At 40.4% G+C, this 19,880-nt stretch overlaps 2 protein-coding genes, 1 long non-coding RNA gene, 2 other non-coding genes and 1 pseudogene across 5 annotated transcripts; 2 read left to right on the top strand and 4 right to left on the bottom strand.

Moving 5' to 3' along the window:
* Window positions 1-2,015: 2,015 nt before the first annotated feature.
* On the bottom strand, window positions 2,016-2,442 carry LOC147852739 (uncharacterized). Its single transcript, XR_015531267.1, has 3 exons — window positions 2,377-2,442; window positions 2,258-2,315; window positions 2,016-2,050 (listed from the first exon to the last, which is right to left on the bottom strand). It is a non-coding gene; the product is annotated as an uncharacterized LOC147852739 (long non-coding RNA).
* A 270-nt stretch (window positions 2,443-2,712) lies between these two features.
* Window positions 2,713-6,401, bottom strand: LOC147852738 (uncharacterized). Its single transcript, XM_087333286.1, has one exon. It carries the CDS (start codon window positions 6,343-6,345, stop codon window positions 2,713-2,715), a length of 3,633 nt encoding a protein of 1,210 aa, XP_087189412.1. The 5' UTR covers window positions 6,346-6,401.
* Window positions 6,402-10,752: 4,351 nt separating this feature from the next.
* Window positions 10,753-10,917, top strand: LOC147852737 (U1 spliceosomal RNA). Its single transcript, XR_015531363.1, has one exon. It is a non-coding gene; the product is annotated as a U1 spliceosomal RNA (small nuclear RNA).
* An 863-nt stretch (window positions 10,918-11,780) lies between these two features.
* Window positions 11,781-11,987, bottom strand: LOC147852736 (U2 spliceosomal RNA). The gene has a single exon (XR_015531361.1). It is a non-coding gene; the product is annotated as a U2 spliceosomal RNA (small nuclear RNA).
* Window positions 11,988-15,730: 3,743 nt separating this feature from the next.
* Window positions 15,731-16,355, bottom strand: LOC147852735 (ubiquitin-ribosomal protein eS31 fusion protein-like). Its single transcript, XM_087333037.1, has one exon. The coding sequence runs from the start codon at window positions 16,335-16,337 to the stop codon at window positions 15,882-15,884; it is 456 nt and encodes a 151-aa protein (XP_087189163.1). The 5' UTR covers window positions 16,338-16,355; the 3' UTR covers window positions 15,731-15,881.
* An 811-nt stretch (window positions 16,356-17,166) lies between these two features.
* Window positions 17,167-19,417, top strand: LOC147852734 (uncharacterized; annotated as a pseudogene).
* Window positions 19,418-19,880: the final 463 nt, after the last annotated feature.

Raw genomic sequence — 19,880 nt, 5'->3', positions numbered from 1 at the left:
GGAAGAGGTCATTGCCTCTGTTGTAACCGTCGCCTGTAGCGAAGATCGAGAGCACGAGGTCGTTGCCTCCGTGAACTCATTGTTGTACATTCTAGCATAGTGATAGTTTGCAGCCTGTGGGCTGCCGTGGTTTTTCCCTAGTTTGGGTTTTCCACGTAAACATCTTGTGTACTCTTCTCTACTTTGTGTCGTGCGTTTCATTTCCCGTTTTCTGTGTATGATTCTAAGCTCGGTTGTGGCCGAGCGTTGCGTATAGGGAGCATGCAGTTCCCGTCATTAGGTAAAACATCGAGTTTCGAGCCTCACAGTCAGCCAACCGCTCGACGCTGTATGAAGGAAAAGAAGTATATAAACCGAGGTCTACTTACCTCGGCAAGGGGGAGATATCTAGAGCCTAGGGAGGTCGGTTCATAGTTATAAGAGCTTTGTAACGCTACCGGTTGTGGGCCGTGTTCTTTTGTAATCATCGCTAACTATTGCAGTAATACATATCTATAGCTCTTGTTGTTTTCATCTATGTGTCATCGCTTTTGAGGTCTCAACTACATATACGACCTGGGCTCTATTCCGGGTATGCTCTCCGTGTTCTCCCCCTAACAACACCTCCGTGCACCAGTCTTCACGATTACACTTCCCTTGATACCGATAGCTTGTAGGCATATCGAAGGTGTTTCCGGCAGAACGGTTAACAATGTGGAGGATAAAGCATGCATAAGCCCTATTATCATTATACATATGCGGAAGGCATTCCACATCACATTCTTTTAATAATATTAACAAGCTTTCGAGTTTCCTAAGTTGAAGCAGTCAAATGACAAAGCCTAGGTACGTTTGAAGTGTCACGCGCAATAGGCAATTGTTGAGTTTCAAGTCTTGTGTCGCAAAGCACAAGCAGTCAATGAGTAGAAGGAAATCTCGACACATAGGTAATGGTGAGCATTGTTGTGAGTAGTGCGCAAAGGAGGGAGAGAAAAGAGAAAAGAGTTGAGTAAGGAAATATAAAAAATTGTTTACTTTTTACCTTTTGCTTAACTAGATAAATAGCCGATTCAAAAAATATGAATAGGCTAAATTTCGTTTTTTGGGAAATTATGGCCAAAATCACTTCTAGTTATCCCCCACTTTGGCTAGCAAAAGTCTTGACCTAACTCGAACAGTTACACTATTTATGGGACTTCGCCCATCACTACTCTTAACCCACTAGCTAATACACACATATGCTAGGATTAAGACCATCAATAACTTAACCATTAGACCATTTTAACTAGAGGGTATGATATACTAAAAAGCCAAATGCAAGCCCAATGGGATAAACGATAAGAAGCAACATACACCTTTCCTCACACCATTAATAAGCTTAACCATTTGGTCATTGACTTTTATTCAATTTTTTATTTACAATAAACCATTCGGTTAAGTGCAAACTTTTTCCTTAAGATCAAAGTGTGCACTTAGGGATTTTAACGTATTTTCTACCCATTTTCAGAAATCACAACCCTATTAAAAATTTGCATGTTTTCTAAAATATGCATCACAACCCCATTAATAGAACATGTTTACTATTAAAATTTTATTTGTATTACAAATTTGTGAAGCTTTTTATAAACATTTGCAGGTTTCCTAAAATTTGTGAATGTTTCAATTAAATAATTGATTTGTAACATAAATTTCAAAATGTAATAGTAATTTCCAAACATTTTAATTGTAAATTGAATAATTGTAGATTCTCTTAAAAGATTAATTTGTAAAATTTTGTCAATGTTTTTTGTAGAAATCATCATATTTATATGCATATTTGTTTCTCTCACATAAGAAATCATGATTTGTTTTTATGATGATCGGGCTTTTTACATGAAATTAGCTACTCTAACATAAGAAATCGTGATTTTTTTTATGATTATCGGGCTTTTTCATGAGATTAGCTTCTCTAACATAAGAAATCATGATTTTTTTTATGATTATCGGGCTTTTTACATGAAATTAGTTCCTCTTAAGAAATTGTGATTTATTTTTTTTTACGATTATCGGGCTTTTTACATGAAATTAGCTCCTCTAACATAAGAAATTGTGAATCTTTTTTATGATGATCGGATTGTTCACATGAAATTAGCTCCTCTAACATACGAAATCAAGTTTTTTTTATGGTGATCGAGCTTTTTACATGAAATTAACTCCTCTAACATAAGAAATCATGAATCCTTTTTATGATGATCAATCTGTTTACATGAAATTAGCTCATCTAACAGAAGAAATCAACCTTCTAATAAAGCATTTTGCTTGTGCATCAATTGGCTCCTCTAACATATAAAATCAACCTTCTAATAAAGCATTTTGCTTGTTGTGCATCAATTGGCTCCTCTAACATACGAAATCAACCTTCTAATATGGAATTTTGCTTGTGCATCTAATTGGATTGCACTTATTTCGGAGGTTTTTTTTCTTAGCGCTTTGGCATTCCTAATGAATGGAGATCTAAAAAATAATGTTTGGAAAATTTCTATTTTTATTGATAATTTTCTCATTTTTGAATGTTTGGAACATAGTTTCACTTTTGTTTGATTTAACTTTGTCATGAAACAATGTAATTTTCATGATGGGGGTATTGACACCTCTAAAAGGCGCGCCGCGCACTTAATAGAATAGCACACTTAAGAGGCTACAGACTTAATAGTTGCTCTACGTACTTATTTAAGGTTTTTTTATGGTTGTCCTTTATAAGGAGATGGTACGACAAACGAAAAAGCCAAGTGCAAGCCCAACAGGATAAGCTATTAGAAATGCCCACGGAGATACGAACTCATTGAACCAAATCACGATTGATTGTTGGCTTTGCCTGGCTGTGCTGCCCATATCACTACTCGCATTGCTGCTTGTGTTGCAGGAGGTGGAAAGAGGGTAACCACACAGCCCCGGGTTGTTCTCAAAGCTGGCAGACGTGTACCTGGTATTGAAGTTGTTCCGTGTGGGAATGGCTCCTTCCAGTTGGTTGTGGGCCAGGTTTAGAATACCGAGGTTTAGAGACGTGAGATCTTGTGGGATGCCACCGCTGAGCTGGTTGTAGGACAGGTCCAACTCCTCCAATTGCATCAACCTGCCGAATGTAGCCGCAGGTATAGTGCCCCTGATTCGGTTGTGCGACAGGTTGGCTCCTGTCAGACCTTGCAGCTCCCCGAAGCTCTCCGGAATTTCGCCTCCCAGATCGTTCATGGACACATCAAAGTAGATACGGGTACTCAGAACATACTTGAGAATGTAGACAGTGTTCTTCAGCGTGACAGGCACATCCTCGTAGAGGGTGCTCTGGTTACTGTTTGCGGTTTGATTGAGCTTGAAGTAGGAAAGGTGCGTGAGAGACGCAGGGAAGCGACCGCTGAAGCGATTGTTAGAGAGGTCCAGTGCCTGCAGTCTGGGAAGCTTCCAAACCCAACCGGGGATATCTCCGCTTAGCTGGTTGTAGCTCACCGAGAGCACCCTGAGATTGGATAAACCAGTTATGTCAGCAGTAGTAGTATTGCCTAAGGATCCGTTCAGATATTTGTTCCCCTGCACATCGAAGATGACCAGTGCCTTACTTTCTATTAACCCAGCAGGAAGGCCCCCTTCTAAAGAATTTCCATAGGCACCGAAAGTCTGGAGGTCGCGCATCTTGGACAAGTCCAAGCTCTCCATCTTCCCACTCAAATTGTTTCCAGAGAGTCGTAAAACCTTTAGAGCAGTCAGATTATGTAAAGCGTCAACAGGGACGATCCCTTGGAGGCTGTTTGTGGAGAGGTCTAATACCTGCAGCTTTGTCAATGCCCCGATTTCTAGAGGAATGTGTCCAGAAAGCTCATTGTTATTTAATGTTAAGCTCTCTATGTTTATTAGGCGGCCCAGAGATGGAGGAATGCTTCCTGTGAGGTTGTTGCGTCCAAGATCTAGGTTTGTGAGACGTTCCAGGTTTCCCAACCACGCTGGTATACTGCCCTGCAAGTTGTTGGATACCAGATCTAGCATTGTCATGTTCGCCAATCTACTGAAACACTCAGGTATACTGCCATTAAAGCTGTTGGGACCCAAAACTAGCGCTTGCAGGCTTGTGATGCCACAAAAGGACGAAGATATGGATCCTTCCAGAGCATTGCCACCGAGATTTAGAGTAGTGACAGTGCTGCGTTGTGCCAGGCCTTGGAGTAGTTGTTCTGGGATTGTTCCAGTTAGATTATTAGAACTGATGCTGAGTAGTTCCACTTTGGGAAGCTGGCCAAGCTGTGGTGGGATAGATCCTGTTAAGTGGTTATGCGAGAGGTTCAGATATGTCAGCTGTGGAAAATTCCAGTTCAACTCAGAGGGGAAGGTATCGACCATGCTGCAATAAGACAGATCCAAGTATTGAAGCTGCGTTAAATTCTGCAATACCTTCGTAGGGAACCCCCCCTCAATATGGCTGAGCTGCCATGCCAGCGTATGCAGGTCTGCCATTCTACCGAAACACTCAGGTATGCTCCCTGTAAGACCCTGGGATACGGGGTATCCTGGTGGAAGGTAGTTGAAGAAACCAGATTCCTGCATCCATCCCACATCGAACCACACCATTTGGGTACAGTTGCAAAGCTCAACGGGAACTGAACCCTCAAGATTGGCCGTAAAGAGAGAGAGTACCTGGAGGTTTATGAGCATTCCCAGCTCACTGGGGATGGAACCCCTTAGAGGGTTGAACCCTAACCGGAGTTGGGTGAGTTGTGAGCAGCTAGAGAGTGTGGCCGGTATCTTGCCTGTCAGGTTGTTGCTCTGGAGGGCCAAGGTCAGTAGCTGGGTGAGGTTCCCGAGGCTATCAGGGATGGGGCCTTCCAGGCTTGTGTGAGAGATATCCAGATGCTGCAGAGAGGTACAGGTGCCTACAGAAGCAGGAATGTGGCCAGTGAGATTTATGCCATCTATGTACATGTCTTCCATGGTAGATCCAGCAGCACTACAGAAGCCAAAACTGGATGGCAGTGACCCGTGGAGCTTGTAGGGGCGTGGATCGTAGGGATGACTATCCACGGTCTCTACCACATTAAGATCTTCGATAACAAGTGTTTGGAGGTGAGGAAGCTGCCAAATGGATGGGGGGATAGAGCCTTGTAGACCCGTCGTAGACAAAAACAAGGTCTGTAGTTGGGTGAGGTTCCCGAGGCTAGCAGGGATGGAACCCTCGAGGTTTGTGATAGAGAGAACCAGAGTCTGCAGAGAGGCACATGTGGCTATAGAAGTAGGAATGTTACCTGTGAGATTTATGCCATTTATGTATATTTCTTCCATGGTAGATCCAGCAGCCCCACAGAAGCCAAAAGTGGATGGCAGTGACCCGTGGAGCTTGTAGGAAGGTGGCTGGTCGGGATGATTATTCACAGCGTCTACCACATTAAGATCTTGGATTGCCAGGTATTGGAGGTGAGGAAGCTGCCAAATGGATGGGGGGATTGAACCTTGTAGACCCGCGACAGTCAAGGACAAGATCTGCAACTGTTGGCAATCTCCCAAGGAAGAGGGAAAGGATGCCCCGGATGCATCAAGGCCAAACAGTACAAACGCCTCAATGGTAGCACAGAAAGAGAAATTAGCAGTCGCCGGAAAAGAGGTGGGCGAGATGCTGAGAAGTGGAAGTGAGGAGTCGGACCAGCTGCCATCGATGATAACAAGTTGCTGAAGAGCGGGGAGATGGGTCCACATTTCTGGAGGAACAAGGCCGCTGAGGCCAGTGTTGATAAGGCGCAGGGTTTGGAGGTTTGGGGAGTTGAGGATAAGGGAAGAGGAGATGTGACCAGAGAGGAGGGCGTTGTAGCTGAGGTCGAGGTATGTGAGGATGGAGGAGTTGGTTGGTTGGTGGGTGAAGAAGAGGGAGGAAGAGAGGGGTCCTGAGAAGTTGTTGTCGGAGAGATCGAGAAGAGAGAGGGAAGGGAGGAGAGCGAGAGAAGGGGAGATGGAACCAGAGAGGTTGCAGGAGGAGAGGTTGAGGGAGGTGATGTGGAAGCTGTCATCACAGAGCAGGCCGAACCAGCCGGCAATGCCGTTGGACGGGCAGTAGGAGGGCGGTGCCGTGGTGTGGACAACATCACTATCACTAGTAGAGGTGGAGGAGGTGGAGGTGGTGGTCCAGGTGGAGAGGCAAGATAAGGGGTCGTGGGTGATGGCATCCCTAATTTTCATGAGAGCTTGTGCTTGTGCTGCCGCCATGTCATCGGAGGAGAAGGTGGGAGAGGGAGTGGGAGTGGGCGCCACAGCCACAGCCACGGCCACAGCCAGAACCTCCGCAGGCATTGCGGAACGTATGATGAGAATAAAGATTGAGAGAAGAGGGAGAGTGCATGGGAGGTTCAGCATTTCGTGATCGGAATATGAAGGATGGTGGAAACCAACCGAGGAGGAGTGTTGGATAATAGGATTGAGGAGGGGAAGTGAGTGAGTGAAAGAGCTGGAAATTTTGGAGTAGAGGAAACCAAAACAGCAACTAACGTAATTACTTGACGATGGGAAGGAGGGAAGTGATAAAGAACGATGGATGATGCCTTAAGAGTAGTTGATTACGTCTACAAAGAAGGAGTCAATCATCTACAAGAGTAACTTTCGACCCGGACCCATGACTCCCTATGGACGTTACTAGTGACCACCACCACTACCCCCACTAGGCAAAGCTTACCCCACCACAGATTCGCCAAATCTTGCTCAAGCTTCTAAAGCATACAGAATTCATCCTTATTCTAGTACCAGATGTGATGACAATCATTCCTGATCTCTACTAACAATGTGTCAACGAATCATGATAGTGCGAGCAAAGGGATGTTGAGAACAACAACAACAACAAAGGCGGCCAATACCAAAGACATAAAGTAGTTTAAGGCTTCAACGGTTTAGGGACTAGTTCATTTCAGTTTGAAAACTTCGAAACCAATTAAGGCTTAACCAGTTTAGCCTTGTCCAAACCAAGGACAAAAGGGTTAAGCCGAAACTAGATTGTTGCCGATCCCTAGTGCAAATGCTCCTCTTATCACTTTGTCTCTCTTTCATGTGCTAGGTAACAAATTTCTATTCCAAAGGACCATTACTTTGACATGTTTCTCGCTAATGTTTAACGTATATTTTATATTGCATCCATTCAATATGGTTGTAAAACTAAAATGAGCCTTGATATAACAACCTAATAAAAGGTTTGCTCAAGTTTCATGGTCTAACTTCCATCTTGATAAATTGACAATCTAGAATACAATAATTGTGAATGTCATATAATATGAATTGCCAAGCACTTGTTGAAACTCTCAATAATTCACTACAACAACCAAGTCACGTAGCGATATGTCGTGTTTTCCTAAAAGGCTTTGCTAAACGACACATAGAACATGCATCGCTTATTGACACTTGCTAAAATTTAATGATTTTACATGTTGGAAAGCATCATGCCATAGTATAAACTGAGCACAGGTTCTTAACTTGAGCACTCCATGTTTCCCAATGCCACAAGCTACACATATGTAGTTATTTAGGATTTAGGGCTAGACACATAAGTTAATTATTCACACATCCATTCAATCATATTCATACATACATTTATACATAATACAACTATACATGCATGCTCATTCAAACAACCATTGATACACATTCATACATGTATACATCCATTCATTCATACAACCATTCGTTCAACACACACATGCGTCCATACAAATACAACTATTCATTTGCATACATACATACAAACGGACTTACTAATATATTTATATCAAATATTATAGATCAAACTAATGATGAGCAAAGAAACAAGAGACGAAGGAGACGAATAGATTGAGAAATCTTAACCATATTAGCCACTACTGAATATTACCTTTATGTCATACGTTGATCGTTGAAATACCAGATCGGACGAAATGAACTTACCATTTGTCTAGATAATCAAACATCATGTCCTTTCCTTGGCATAATGTTAGGTCGTTGTTCTTTTATGGCTTCCTTGGCAGGGTGTGGGAATGTACACGTGTGGTGTGGCAAAGGTAAACATGGGTGTAACAGGAGTAGATATAGATGTGATGTGAATAACAAACGGATGGGGTAGAGGATTTATGGATGTATACAGAAGAGAGAAACGATAGGGACATGGAGAAGCATATGCATATATATATATATATATATATATATATATATAGAGAGAGAGAGAGAGAGAGAGAGAGAATCATGGATTGTATATAGACACATTATATATTGGGGCTTTGTCCACTCAAGTGGAGCCCACAACATGGAGTCGAAGGAGATAAGTTATAATTACTTACAATCATAGTTATATATTTATATATGTATGCCCTTTTTCCTTTTATATGTCTTTTGTGTGTGTGTACGAACACAGGTATATAGATGTTGGATTACAAGGAGAAAAACATAAAAAGGAGAAAGAGGAAACAAAGAGGGTGCTGATTTTATGAGAACATAGGGCAAAACAAAAAAATAGAGAGCAAAAAAACAAAAAAATAGAGAGAGAAAAACAAAAACGAAAGAGTGAGCAAGAGGAAGAGTGGACTACCAAGGTAGAGACAGAGACCTACGAGGGGTTGTTCGTGCTATCAGAGAACCATGATTGAACAATACATATCCTGTCTACTTGTATCAGGTTTCTTCGTTTCGTGTTTTTTTTTTCTTGTTTCCGTTTTTCCTTAGTTTTTCCATCCACCTAGTTGGGTGAGGAATTATAATTTGGGTTATTGCTTGTTTGTTTATCCACCCAATCGGGTGAAGATTGTAGCCAAGGCTATCGCCTTGAGGCTAGCACATTTCCAATGCTTATTGTTGTTGTATCCACCCGATTGGGTGAAGATTGTAGACAAGGTTGTGTTGCCTTGAGGCTAGTTCAAACCTAGAGAGACTATACTCAATTGATATCTTTGTTATTCTATGCAACCAATCGGGTGAAGTTTGTAACCAAGGCCATTGCCTTGAGGTAGATACATTCCTCTAGTGAGGTCGTATTTAGTTGTACTCAAAACATAATGAAGTTGTTCGGAACCTACGGTTCCCGTGGTTTTTCTCTATTTTGAGTTTTCCATGTTAAACATTTTGGTGTACTCTCATTTTCGTCTTGTGGTTTCATCTATTGTTAATTGTGTTGGAAGTCTAAATCATCCTGATTCAGCCCCATATTTCTAATATTATATAGGTCGGTTGGGTAGGAGGCATCACGTGGCGTATCTATACATACACCCATGATCATTCCCTCGACAAGCTAGATGCGGCCAAATTCCTACAATGAGAATCGTGGGTATATATACCACAACCAATGTGTGTATATGGGCACCTAGGCAAACGGGCAATTATCTACAACCCTACACCCATTGCTTGGTCAAGTCGTGCATTATTTACACTTGCATGTTGGGTCCACATTAGTTGCCCAACCCGAGCATACGGTATAGAGATCTATCTTTGTATCTATATACGGTATTTTCCATGTGTACATCACCTCCAACGTAATATGTTCCTGCTAAGATCCCTCGCCTCAATAATTCTACTTTCCCATGTGTTGGCTTCCACTCATATATTCGTCCACATTCATCACCTAATCCCCCGGTGAATTACAAATTTACAAGTTTAAATAAGTCGTATTATAGTTTTTATAGAAGAAATTTGGGACTCTAAATTATTGCTCCTATGTGAAGGAAAACTTTCATCAACTCTAGAAAGCAGGAACGTCTCTATGAAATTCATAGTCATTTCAACAATAAGAGTTTACATACAATATTGTACTTTCATGAGGAAGATTTTGCGCGTTATTGTTTTGTGTTCGTTTATCGAATGTTGAGCATCGTGGTGTCGAGGGAAGCATGTATTCTAGATGCACATGTACATGTAAAACTTGCCCATTCGTGTGCTCATACTAGATGACAACGTTGTGCTCGACTTTTTGAACATCCGTTTTACATGTCGTGCATTATCCTCCATCTTAATAGAAAGCATGTCATGCATTATCCACCCTCGAGACATGCACGTCCACTTGTATGTGCCACAAATGACTATTGGGTTATAAGCAGTTGTAGCAGAGAAATCAGCTCCTGTTTGCTCGAAAAGCTTTGTATCTTCATTAGCATGAACTCTCCCATGTCTACCACTACATTCCCACACACTCATATCGGCATATGATGTTTTCAAGCAAGAAATTGCACACTATATTCCCCACACACGCGTATCAGCATATGACAATGGCAACAATTCTAGTACCACTTATTAGGAGCGAACGTCATTATTCCACCTTGACTACATCCCATTATAATACATGGTTGTGCAACAATCCAGTGGATGCTATTCCTCTACAAATTGGGATTGACAGTATTCCACATGCCTCAAATGTTGCATCCAACATTGGACAATTTGTCAAGGGTCAAAATAAGGGAAGTACGAAACCATATGATTTCTTGAATGAAGAGTTCATCCATATAAGTGCACAAATGCTAATAATCAATCCAAGGCGTGGATCCAAATTGTCAGATTTTTGAAATTGGAACTCGTTCATGTTGTATACAATAGTGGTGGTGTAGGAGGTATCAAGTCATGGTGCAAGGAGAGAAACAACATGGAATGGTTAGTAAAAGTAGTACTAGTAGTAGTGTTGAGTCTGTCACGGCAAATGAAGATAGATACAAATAAGAGCAGAAATGGAAAAGTGTGGAGTGTGTGTGTGTGTCTGTTTGTCCCACATAGAGAGGACGGGGAGGAAGGGAGGTATAAATAGAGTGGTTTGAACAACAGCAGAACATACTTACCTGGGCGGGGTCTATCGGTGATCAGCAAGGCCGATGGCTTAGGGCCGGCGCCTCCATTGCACTGCCGGAGGGGCTGTTTGCCCTAGCATCTCCCCAATGTGGGAGAGTGCACGTCATAATTTGTGGCAGCGGGGGCTCGCGTTCGCGCGGCCCTTTTCTCAATCAAATCAAATCAAACTCTGAATGTCATATCAAAAATTGGATGTTGTATTTGTGGACTACGTAATATGTGTAAGTGACATAAAAGTATATATAATTCAGGTTTGTGATGTAAATAACCGAAGATGTATGTGATGTGATGTAAATAGCACAGCTGGGTATATGTAAAATACAGAAGAGATAAATAAACGATCGGGGGACATGGAGTAAAGAGTGGAGGCAAATATATATATATAGTAGAGAGAGAATCATGGATTGGATATGGAGGCATAAATATATCTATTGATCAGTCGGGTAGGAAGCATCACATAACATGCCTATACACTCCTGGACATGCTAGATGCCGCCAAATTCTTACCATGATACTGGTGCGGAAAATCACGGGTATACATACCCCAACCAATAGGTGTAAAGAGAATGTAGGCAAACGGGCAGTTATCTACCAGTTAGGCCTGCCACTACACTGGGTATTACCCATTGCTTGTTTAAGTTCAGGTCCGCCTTCGTGGCCCCAATCAGAGAATAGAGAGCGTCCCGTTGTCAAGTCTTTGCCTTGTGAATACGACGGATTTGGTCAGATCTATGTATATATATATCTATTATGGGCCCTTCCCAGCAAAACACCGTATTTTCCATGTCTATGTCCGTCATTAACCGGTGCCTGCTCGGATACCGCGCCTCAGTAATTTTACTTTCCCATGAGTGGCTTCCACACGGATACATATATCCCGCCCACATTCATCATTCGATACCCCTAACGACCAGGAAGGTTCAATTAGCTTATCATACAGAGGGAATTAGGAGACTCCCTCGCATTATTCATTTATCCTTACAGAAAGGACATTTCGGGCGATTGTGGTGAGGGGGCGCGCCTGTATGACCTCGGCGTCAGTACAATACCAAGGCGACGCACGCAGCTCCCAGAGACAGCAAGCTGCCTCGAACGGGTACTGCCCCCATGAAAGAAATTAGGTTAATATCATGTGGCCTTATAGGCCACGTATCAGATATTAAACTGATAAGAACAGATACTACACTTGATCTTAGCCAAAAGGCCGAGAAAGGTATGCTTCTTTCTGTGCTTCTACTTCCATACTTATAGGCTGAGCGTGAGCAGGATTCCGTATGTGGGATATCTCCCTCTGCTGCTCACTCTCTCCCATAACTGTACTAAATACGTTAAGCTTTTCGCTTCACACACCAATTAACGAAACCATATAATAAGTTTCACGAAAGCTTAGTCGCTTCTCGTGCACCTATGACCTCGTTCCATAATCCACATTACAAAGCTCAATGTCGCCCTACTTCGGCAATGCTTCCCCAACTTAGTTCATTTCAAATCCATGTGCACGTATCTGTACGCCTAAATAACCCCAAATTGTTTCCCCTTATCCTTGTGCTAAGTTCTCGACAATCATTGGCTAGCAAGGGACTCAGAGAGTAGTGACCCATGTTTGTCTCGTATCAAATGTTGAGCATCTTGGTGTCGAGTAAGTTTCCTACCTCCTCTTCTTTAGCTTCACCCTTATTCCAACTAATAGAGAAAGTTCACAATCACATTCTTGGTTTGTTTTGTATTCAAATATCAAATGTTGAGCATCTTAGTGTCGAGGAAGCATGTATATGTGAAATTTGCCCATCTATTTGGTCATACTTAATCACAACATTGTGCTCAACTTTTTGAACATCCCTTTAACATGTTGTGCATTATCCTCCATCTTAATTAATAGAAAGTATGTCTATCCCAAACAGTACAAGTGCATGCAAAGTAAAGGCGAACATCTAGCTCACCTTCCATCAATAGAGCAAATACATGTTCTCCCCCAAACCTCAGAGGCAACAACACACGAATTGAGACCTCGATTCCATTCATCGACGTCCCACACCATAACTAAGTGCATCACAACCTAACGTAAGAGGTCCAAAGTATTACTTACTACTTCGTGTGCAATTGATAGTATCGCTAGGCCGTCTTGTGCTAACATGCTATTATGACCATTATGCATGCATCATAAAGGACGTGACATGCAACCCTTTTAATTCTCAGTGTTCTAGTTAACCATGCCCATGATAAAACTTGTTTGGGACTCAACTATGGGTTGATCCTTCAAGTTCACTTCCTTGTGGAACCATTCTTCCATTTAAGTAATAATTCATAGTAAGACATGTGATGGCATATGACATTTCTCTCATTGATTGCAAACTTATCAAGGTGTTGTGCAATGCATGGTGTCAGACATCAAATAAACCTTTTTGGGTGTGTGATGTGATCGGAGATTAGTATTGGACACAAGGTAGGTTGAAGCTTGATACGTTGGTCCAAAAACGTGGCATTATTCCTCTTCGGCATCAAACATCTACATCATGCTTTATAGGCACGTCCAACCAAACCAGAATGTCAAAGGGTGGGCAGAAATTTGGGTACAACACCATGTCCATAAGTAGAAAGAAATTTTAGTTTGGCAATTTTTGCAACTCTTTGGGAACCTTGTCCCTAGAGGATTTGCCTAAATGTTACTCAGTATTGCAACACCTTGTAGGGTTTACTTCGACATAAGGATAATTGGGACTTTCTATAAATTTGCAGAAAGAGAGATTCATAGGTTGGTTTTATTGTTGTCTTCAGAGGTCAAATATAACCTACGCAACCAAAAATATTACATTTCTCATAATACATGTGAACGTGAGTTGTGACTCTTGGTGTTCAAGAACTTTACCAATGAATGTTGCAATTGAGAGTGCACATTATAACTATGAGGAAAATCATGATTGGGTTTAGTCGAATATGTGTGGAAAGCATAGTCAAATATGGTCAAAGGTAGAGCATTGTATCAAAGTGTGATACTCAGACTTCCAAATTTTATTCAAGCAAAGTGTGCAGAATCGACAACTCTCATCACTTATGCCCCAATGCCCCTCCTTACATGGCAATGCATGTGAGCTAAGTGGATTGGTGCAATGTTTCATATGGCAACCGCTGGAATGGGCTCTAACATGTATTGACGTGTGGAATTTCCCATTTGGTGAAGAATATGGTTTTGAAGCTAGGTGCAATATATGCAATATAATGTGTGAAGCATGAGCCTCCACATTTTTCCCATGTCATGATACATTGGCATTGCAAAAAGGCCTCATTTACAAAAGAATCTAATGATGCATCATGAAGCAAGTATATTGCATCACATTTTCCAAACCACTTTCTATATATTGTATCTAACCAAAACATAAAAATTTGCTTGTATGTGTTTTCGGATCTTTTTGTTTGCTTCCCATGCAATTCTAGGAAGTCGACGTGAGGGGCTTTTTTGACCCTTTCCATGACCTTGATCTCATTGGGAAGTGTGATCCCTTCTTAGGAAGTAGGAGAGTGTGTGGTGTTTGTTTCTTGACTTGTAGAAACTTTGAAAGAAAATCCTTTTGGACATTCTCAAACTTTGTCCAAGTGGACTTGCACATGTCACCTCCATATTTTCACGGTTCACCCCATTTAGAAGCATAGGTGTCATTAAAGTGCGAAACGGGCATTTCTCGAGGACCCAACACTTAAATTTGTCATGATTACATGTGTCCTCAAATGCAATTGACCTTTAACCAGTGGGTGGCAAATTCATTCCATCTATGATTTGACGGAGCTATAAGGATCATTATTGTACATAGTGCATGGTTTATCTTTTGTTTGGATCTTCATGAACATAATTTTCTTGACTTCACATGGCAAAGTTACACAATTCATTGTAACCTCATGAGTGTAAGCATTGGTGAAAAAATGTGTATTGTGGTTTAAAAGATGCTTTGTTAGGTGCTTAATCAATGTGTGCAATTTGTTTTAACCATCCTTGAATATTTGGTTAAATTTTCTAGATGATTTGATTCTTGTTTGGGATTAAAATGTATTGATTTGGACACATGTGTCATGCTGTCACAAAAGATGTTACAATTGGTGGTATTGCTTCGTCCTTTACAAAAGTTCGGAGATTGTAACTTTGCTTGTTTTGTAAAAGCCTCTAGTTTGAAGGGTAAATCTTGTGTCTTTACTAGATATCTTTCATTTCTTTAGGATGCATGACTACCCTCCAATCCTTTGTCTTCCCATACACATATGCATGATGAGAAACTCACCTAGGGGCATGATAGTTGACTACGATAATTATGTAATATATATATATTATATATATATACAAAGTTGTAAGTCATATGGGTAATCAGTGTTGCCTTTTGACGGCCGTTTTGAACGTTTTTGGCAAATTTAACCGTATATGAAGGTTAATTTAAAAATGAAACTGTCAATCTTGACGGGCATATGTTTTATGAAAACGTAAAAATGAAGGCTTAAAATTTCCTAATACCGTCAAATTTTACTAAGACCAATACAATAGTATTATAGTCCTAGGTAGTAGGAACAAATTGTTCAAGTTGCATTGGGAGTGTATGAATTTGAAAGACTCACATATGTGTGTAACGAAAAGGTAAAAAAACTAATAGAGTCTAGACTCTAAATTATGAATCTTTTCTTCCCAATTCCCCCGCCCCGTTTCCCCATCTAAAACCTTCCTTTCCCTTTCCCCCCCTTTCCCCCATTTTCCCCCATCTCCCCCCATTTCTCCCCTTTTCCCCTGTTTCTTTGTTGCTCCCGAAGCCCTGCACCTTGCTGGAAGCTCGCAACTCAGTGCTCACTAATAACTATCCCTACTCGAAGCTTGTTGCTCGTTTCCTGCTACAGTCTACTCATAGATTCAAGCTTTCAGCAACACCTACAGCAGTCCTACTCACCCATCTAAGGTGGCTCTCTCTCTCTCTCTCTCTCTCTCTGGAATGCAAAGAACACTAGTAATTGAATATTTAGAAAAACTAACAGGATACATTTAGTCCGCAAGAAAAACTAGACACAAAAAACTCTAATTTCATGCATGCAACCTACACCATCATAGAAAGTCCAAACCCTAAATATGAAGCTTATGCCTTCTACTGATAGACATAAGTAAGCCCACACTTGCCACAATAATGGCGATCAAAATGGCTGGCCATGAAGGTACCAGCACCACAATCAGCATTAGGGCATTCCTTACGGAGTCTCTGAACCTTCCTTGAGTCGTCCACCTTGTAGTACTGCAAGACAGAGAGCTTCACTTTCTTCTTCTTGTGCTTGATCTTCTTGGGCTTTGTGTATGTCTTCTTCTTCCTTTTCTTAGCCCCACCGCGCAGACGCAACACGACATGGAGAGTGGATTCCTTCTGGATGTTGTAATCTGCTAGGGTTCGCCCATCCTCGAGCTGCTTCCCGACGAAGATCAATCTTTGCTGATCCGGGGCTATCCCTTCCTTATCTTGGATCTTGGCCTTGACATTGTCGATGGTATCAGAGGATTCTACCTCTAAAGTGATGGTCTTACCAGTTAAGGTTTTCACGAAGATCTGCATCTTGTCCTACAATCGAAGCTCAGAGGAGTAGTAAATTGCCAAGGTCCTCACCCATTGATGCATCGAGACATACATCAACATGCATCTTGTATAATATATGTATATGTGTATGTCCATACATCATCATCTAAGTGTAGGTTAGGTTGATAGATAGATATCTATGCATATATTTTGAGGTGTCACATATACGTATGTGCACATAGAATCGTGTATGGAGTGGCGGATGCATCGGCGAGGCTAGTTAATAATAATAAAATCATGTTTCATCATGTTAGTTCATGTTGCCAGTTGATGTTAACATGTCGCGAACTCCTCTAGGACCAAAGCAAAAACTCTATAGGATATGGCTTGCATATCTAACTTTATTGTATAGTGTTAAATACCAAACCAATTAATCTTTGGACTTATCCTTGCATTTATGGCATCATTGTCTCGTACATGTTTTATTGGAAAAACATGCTACGTAGTAACATTATGTTGTGGTGTGTCTAGGTTGGCATTCTGCATCTAGACGAAGTCCAACTTACCCTATATATTTCCCTCTACGAAAATTTACAATGGCTTTTACTAGATATACCACCAAATTCTTTTACTAGTCCATCAAAACTAGTATTGCTCTCCTCTTTAAGGGCAAAAGTTTGGGAATTATATTCATGTAAAATCTCATTGCTCAATAGGTCAGAACTAATATGCATGGGTTTAATGATGCTAGTGATTGTTTTGAACTGATGGCATGATCTTTCTTACATGACCCATTTCTTCTTGTTCAGAATAATTATGGCTCCCAATAGAAAATCCCAATAGAAAAAATCAACGAACCATTAGTGCAATGTTTGCATGGAAACCACCCAACGATACCAATGACATAAATATAAACAATGATTTAAATGAGGATATGGATATGTTTGGGACTGATTTAGAGAGTTTAACTCGAGAGAGTTGTTCCTCTAATATAACTAAAGAAAAGCCTAAGAGAAAATTCCGTGAAGCATGGAGGGATAAATTCCCATGGATAAGATGCATTATGCAAGGAGACAAAACATTAATGAAATGTGCATGGTGTGAGAAATACGCTAGTCCTGGGCCTTGGGGTCTTGGTTCTGGATGCATTACTTTGCAACTTGATGCAATTTTGACCCATGTTAACTCAAGTGGTCATAAATTATGTGCATCAAAGTGGATATGTGATGTTGAAGGGAAAGCAATGTCCATCCCAAAGCATGTATCACAATTGGATGATATTAACAAAAATAAGGTCATAACAACAATGAAACTCATGTACTTTATTGCAAAAAAAGATTTGTCTATTGCTACATACCAAGAATTATGTGATTTGGCTGTGCTACTAGAGGTGCCTAATATGCCTAAGCAACATGATTATATATCTTATACTAGTAGATATGGGGGATATGAATTTTTGGTTGCCTTCGGAAAATATCTTCTAGAAGTTCAAAGCTCAAACCTAATAAATTCCCCATACTACTCTTTGATGCTAGATGAAAGTACTGACAATGGATTAGAGTTGCATCTCATTATGTATGTTACATACTTGCAATGTGGTGGTTGTGGGCCTAAGCAAACTGAATATATGGGTTTGCTGAAAATTCCCAATGGTAAAGGTAGAACTATATATGAACATGTTAAGCATCTATTAGGCGATCGATGCCTCAACATGAACAAGTTGATTGGATTGGCAACTGATGGTGCGTCATCAATGATTGGTAGTGAAATTGGAATAGTAACATTAATGAAAAATGATATCCCACATTTGGTTGGTGTACATTGTATTGCTCATAGAGAAGCATTGGTTATTTCAGATGTATCTAAAGATATCCTTGTGCTCATTCTTGTAGAAAAAATTGCAAATAAGGTATATGCATGGGCTAACAATAGTACCAAAAGGACACATGAAATTTTAGAGCTCTTGGAACAAATGCAATTGGATGCTCATAGACCATTACAAATTCATAATATTCGTTGGTTGTCGCGTGGTCAAGTCATGGAAAGACTAGTGAGTATAATGCCTGCAATACTTACTATTTGGAAGAAAGAGAGCTAAAACGAGTGGTATAATAAAGCTTGTATCTATAGTGTGCAATTTTGCTTTTGTATGATGGCTGATGTGTTGCATTTGATGAATATCTTGAGCTTGAAACTTCAAAAAGAGAATTTGGATGTAACTTCAATTGGTGCAGAAATTGATATTACAATTTCTAATTTGCGAAGGTCTTTCTTGAGAAATGACACATTTGCGGATGGAACAATGTATTTATCCAAGTTCTTAAGATGCTCTAAAGTTGGGTTTTTGGAAATAGAGGATAAAGATGGCGTTACATATAGGCATGAACTATACTTCAAACAAATTCCTATGGATAAAGCAAGTCAAAATGATACAAATCCCAATATTGCAAAATCTAAGGGAATGAGGCCATTTATAGATGGATCACTTGAAAGTTGTATTAAACTATCTCAAAATTATGTGCAAAATGTTATTGATGGACTAAATGCAAGATTCCCTAACTTAAGCCTCTTCAATGCAGCAAAATTATTCAGCCCATGCCATTATGCAGATGATGATGTGATTAGGGATAGTAAAGCAAAAACATGGTTGGGAATTTTGATGTCAATGCATGTCCTCAAATTTTACATGATGCAAAGGCTTGTGAAATGGAACTCTATAGGTTTGTTGACACTTTACGTTTAAATTGTGAAGGCTATACTATGCATGAAGCTTGGCGTATGTTTTGCAAAATGAAGGATTGGCACGATAGTTTCCCTCATTTGATGAAATTATGGCAAGCTACTTTGGTTATTCCGTCTAGCACAGTTTCGTGTGAGAGAGGGTTTTCTAAGCAAAATCTCATCAAAGAGATGAAAAGAAATCGATTGAATATAGAGCATTTAGATGATTTAATGCGAGTCTCATTGAATGGGCCACACATTGAAGAGATACAATGGGATCGTGTATATGAAATTTGGAAAGATGCAAAGGATAGAAGGGTATAATATATTGTTTCGTACAAATATTCGATGTATTTACTTTTTGAAGGGCATTTTTTTTGGTAAACCGTCAATTTGACGGGCAAAATTTTTGGAATACCGTTCTCATGACAGGCAATGTTGGCCGTCAAAAGGCAACACTGTGGGTAATGCATTTATTCAATTCGACCCACAAAAATGACTTAAGCAATTATGTAATTGTTTGACTATGGACCATTAGTTTAGATCATCGACTCTCTCTCTCTCTCTCTCTCTCTCTCTCTCACGTGTTTTTCATCATGTACTAGTTTTGGATAACTATTTTATAGATACTATACTAAAATATATTTGCTTAAATATATATCTTACATTAACATTGTGTGTATGCATTATCAATGAGTTTTTTTTGCTACTTTAATTATGCATGCAAGATGTGCATGTGATACTTTACGAAGTCATTTTGCTCAATCTCTGGCAAGACATGATCCTTATAATTGGCATCTCAATGATACATTTGGTTCAATGTTTTACTTATTTCTACTCGACAACTAAATGAAGCCCACG

Source organism: Azolla caroliniana, unplaced genomic scaffold, assembly GCF_043228905.1.
Source record: "Azolla caroliniana isolate FFs.n. ecotype wild unplaced genomic scaffold, voAzoCaro1.0.p SCAF_17, whole genome shotgun sequence".
NCBI classification, from domain to species: domain Eukaryota; kingdom Viridiplantae; phylum Streptophyta; class Polypodiopsida; order Salviniales; family Salviniaceae; genus Azolla; species Azolla caroliniana.
The sequence above is the reverse complement of the archived record's forward strand: the minus strand, read 5'-3'. Positions and strand labels throughout refer to the sequence as shown.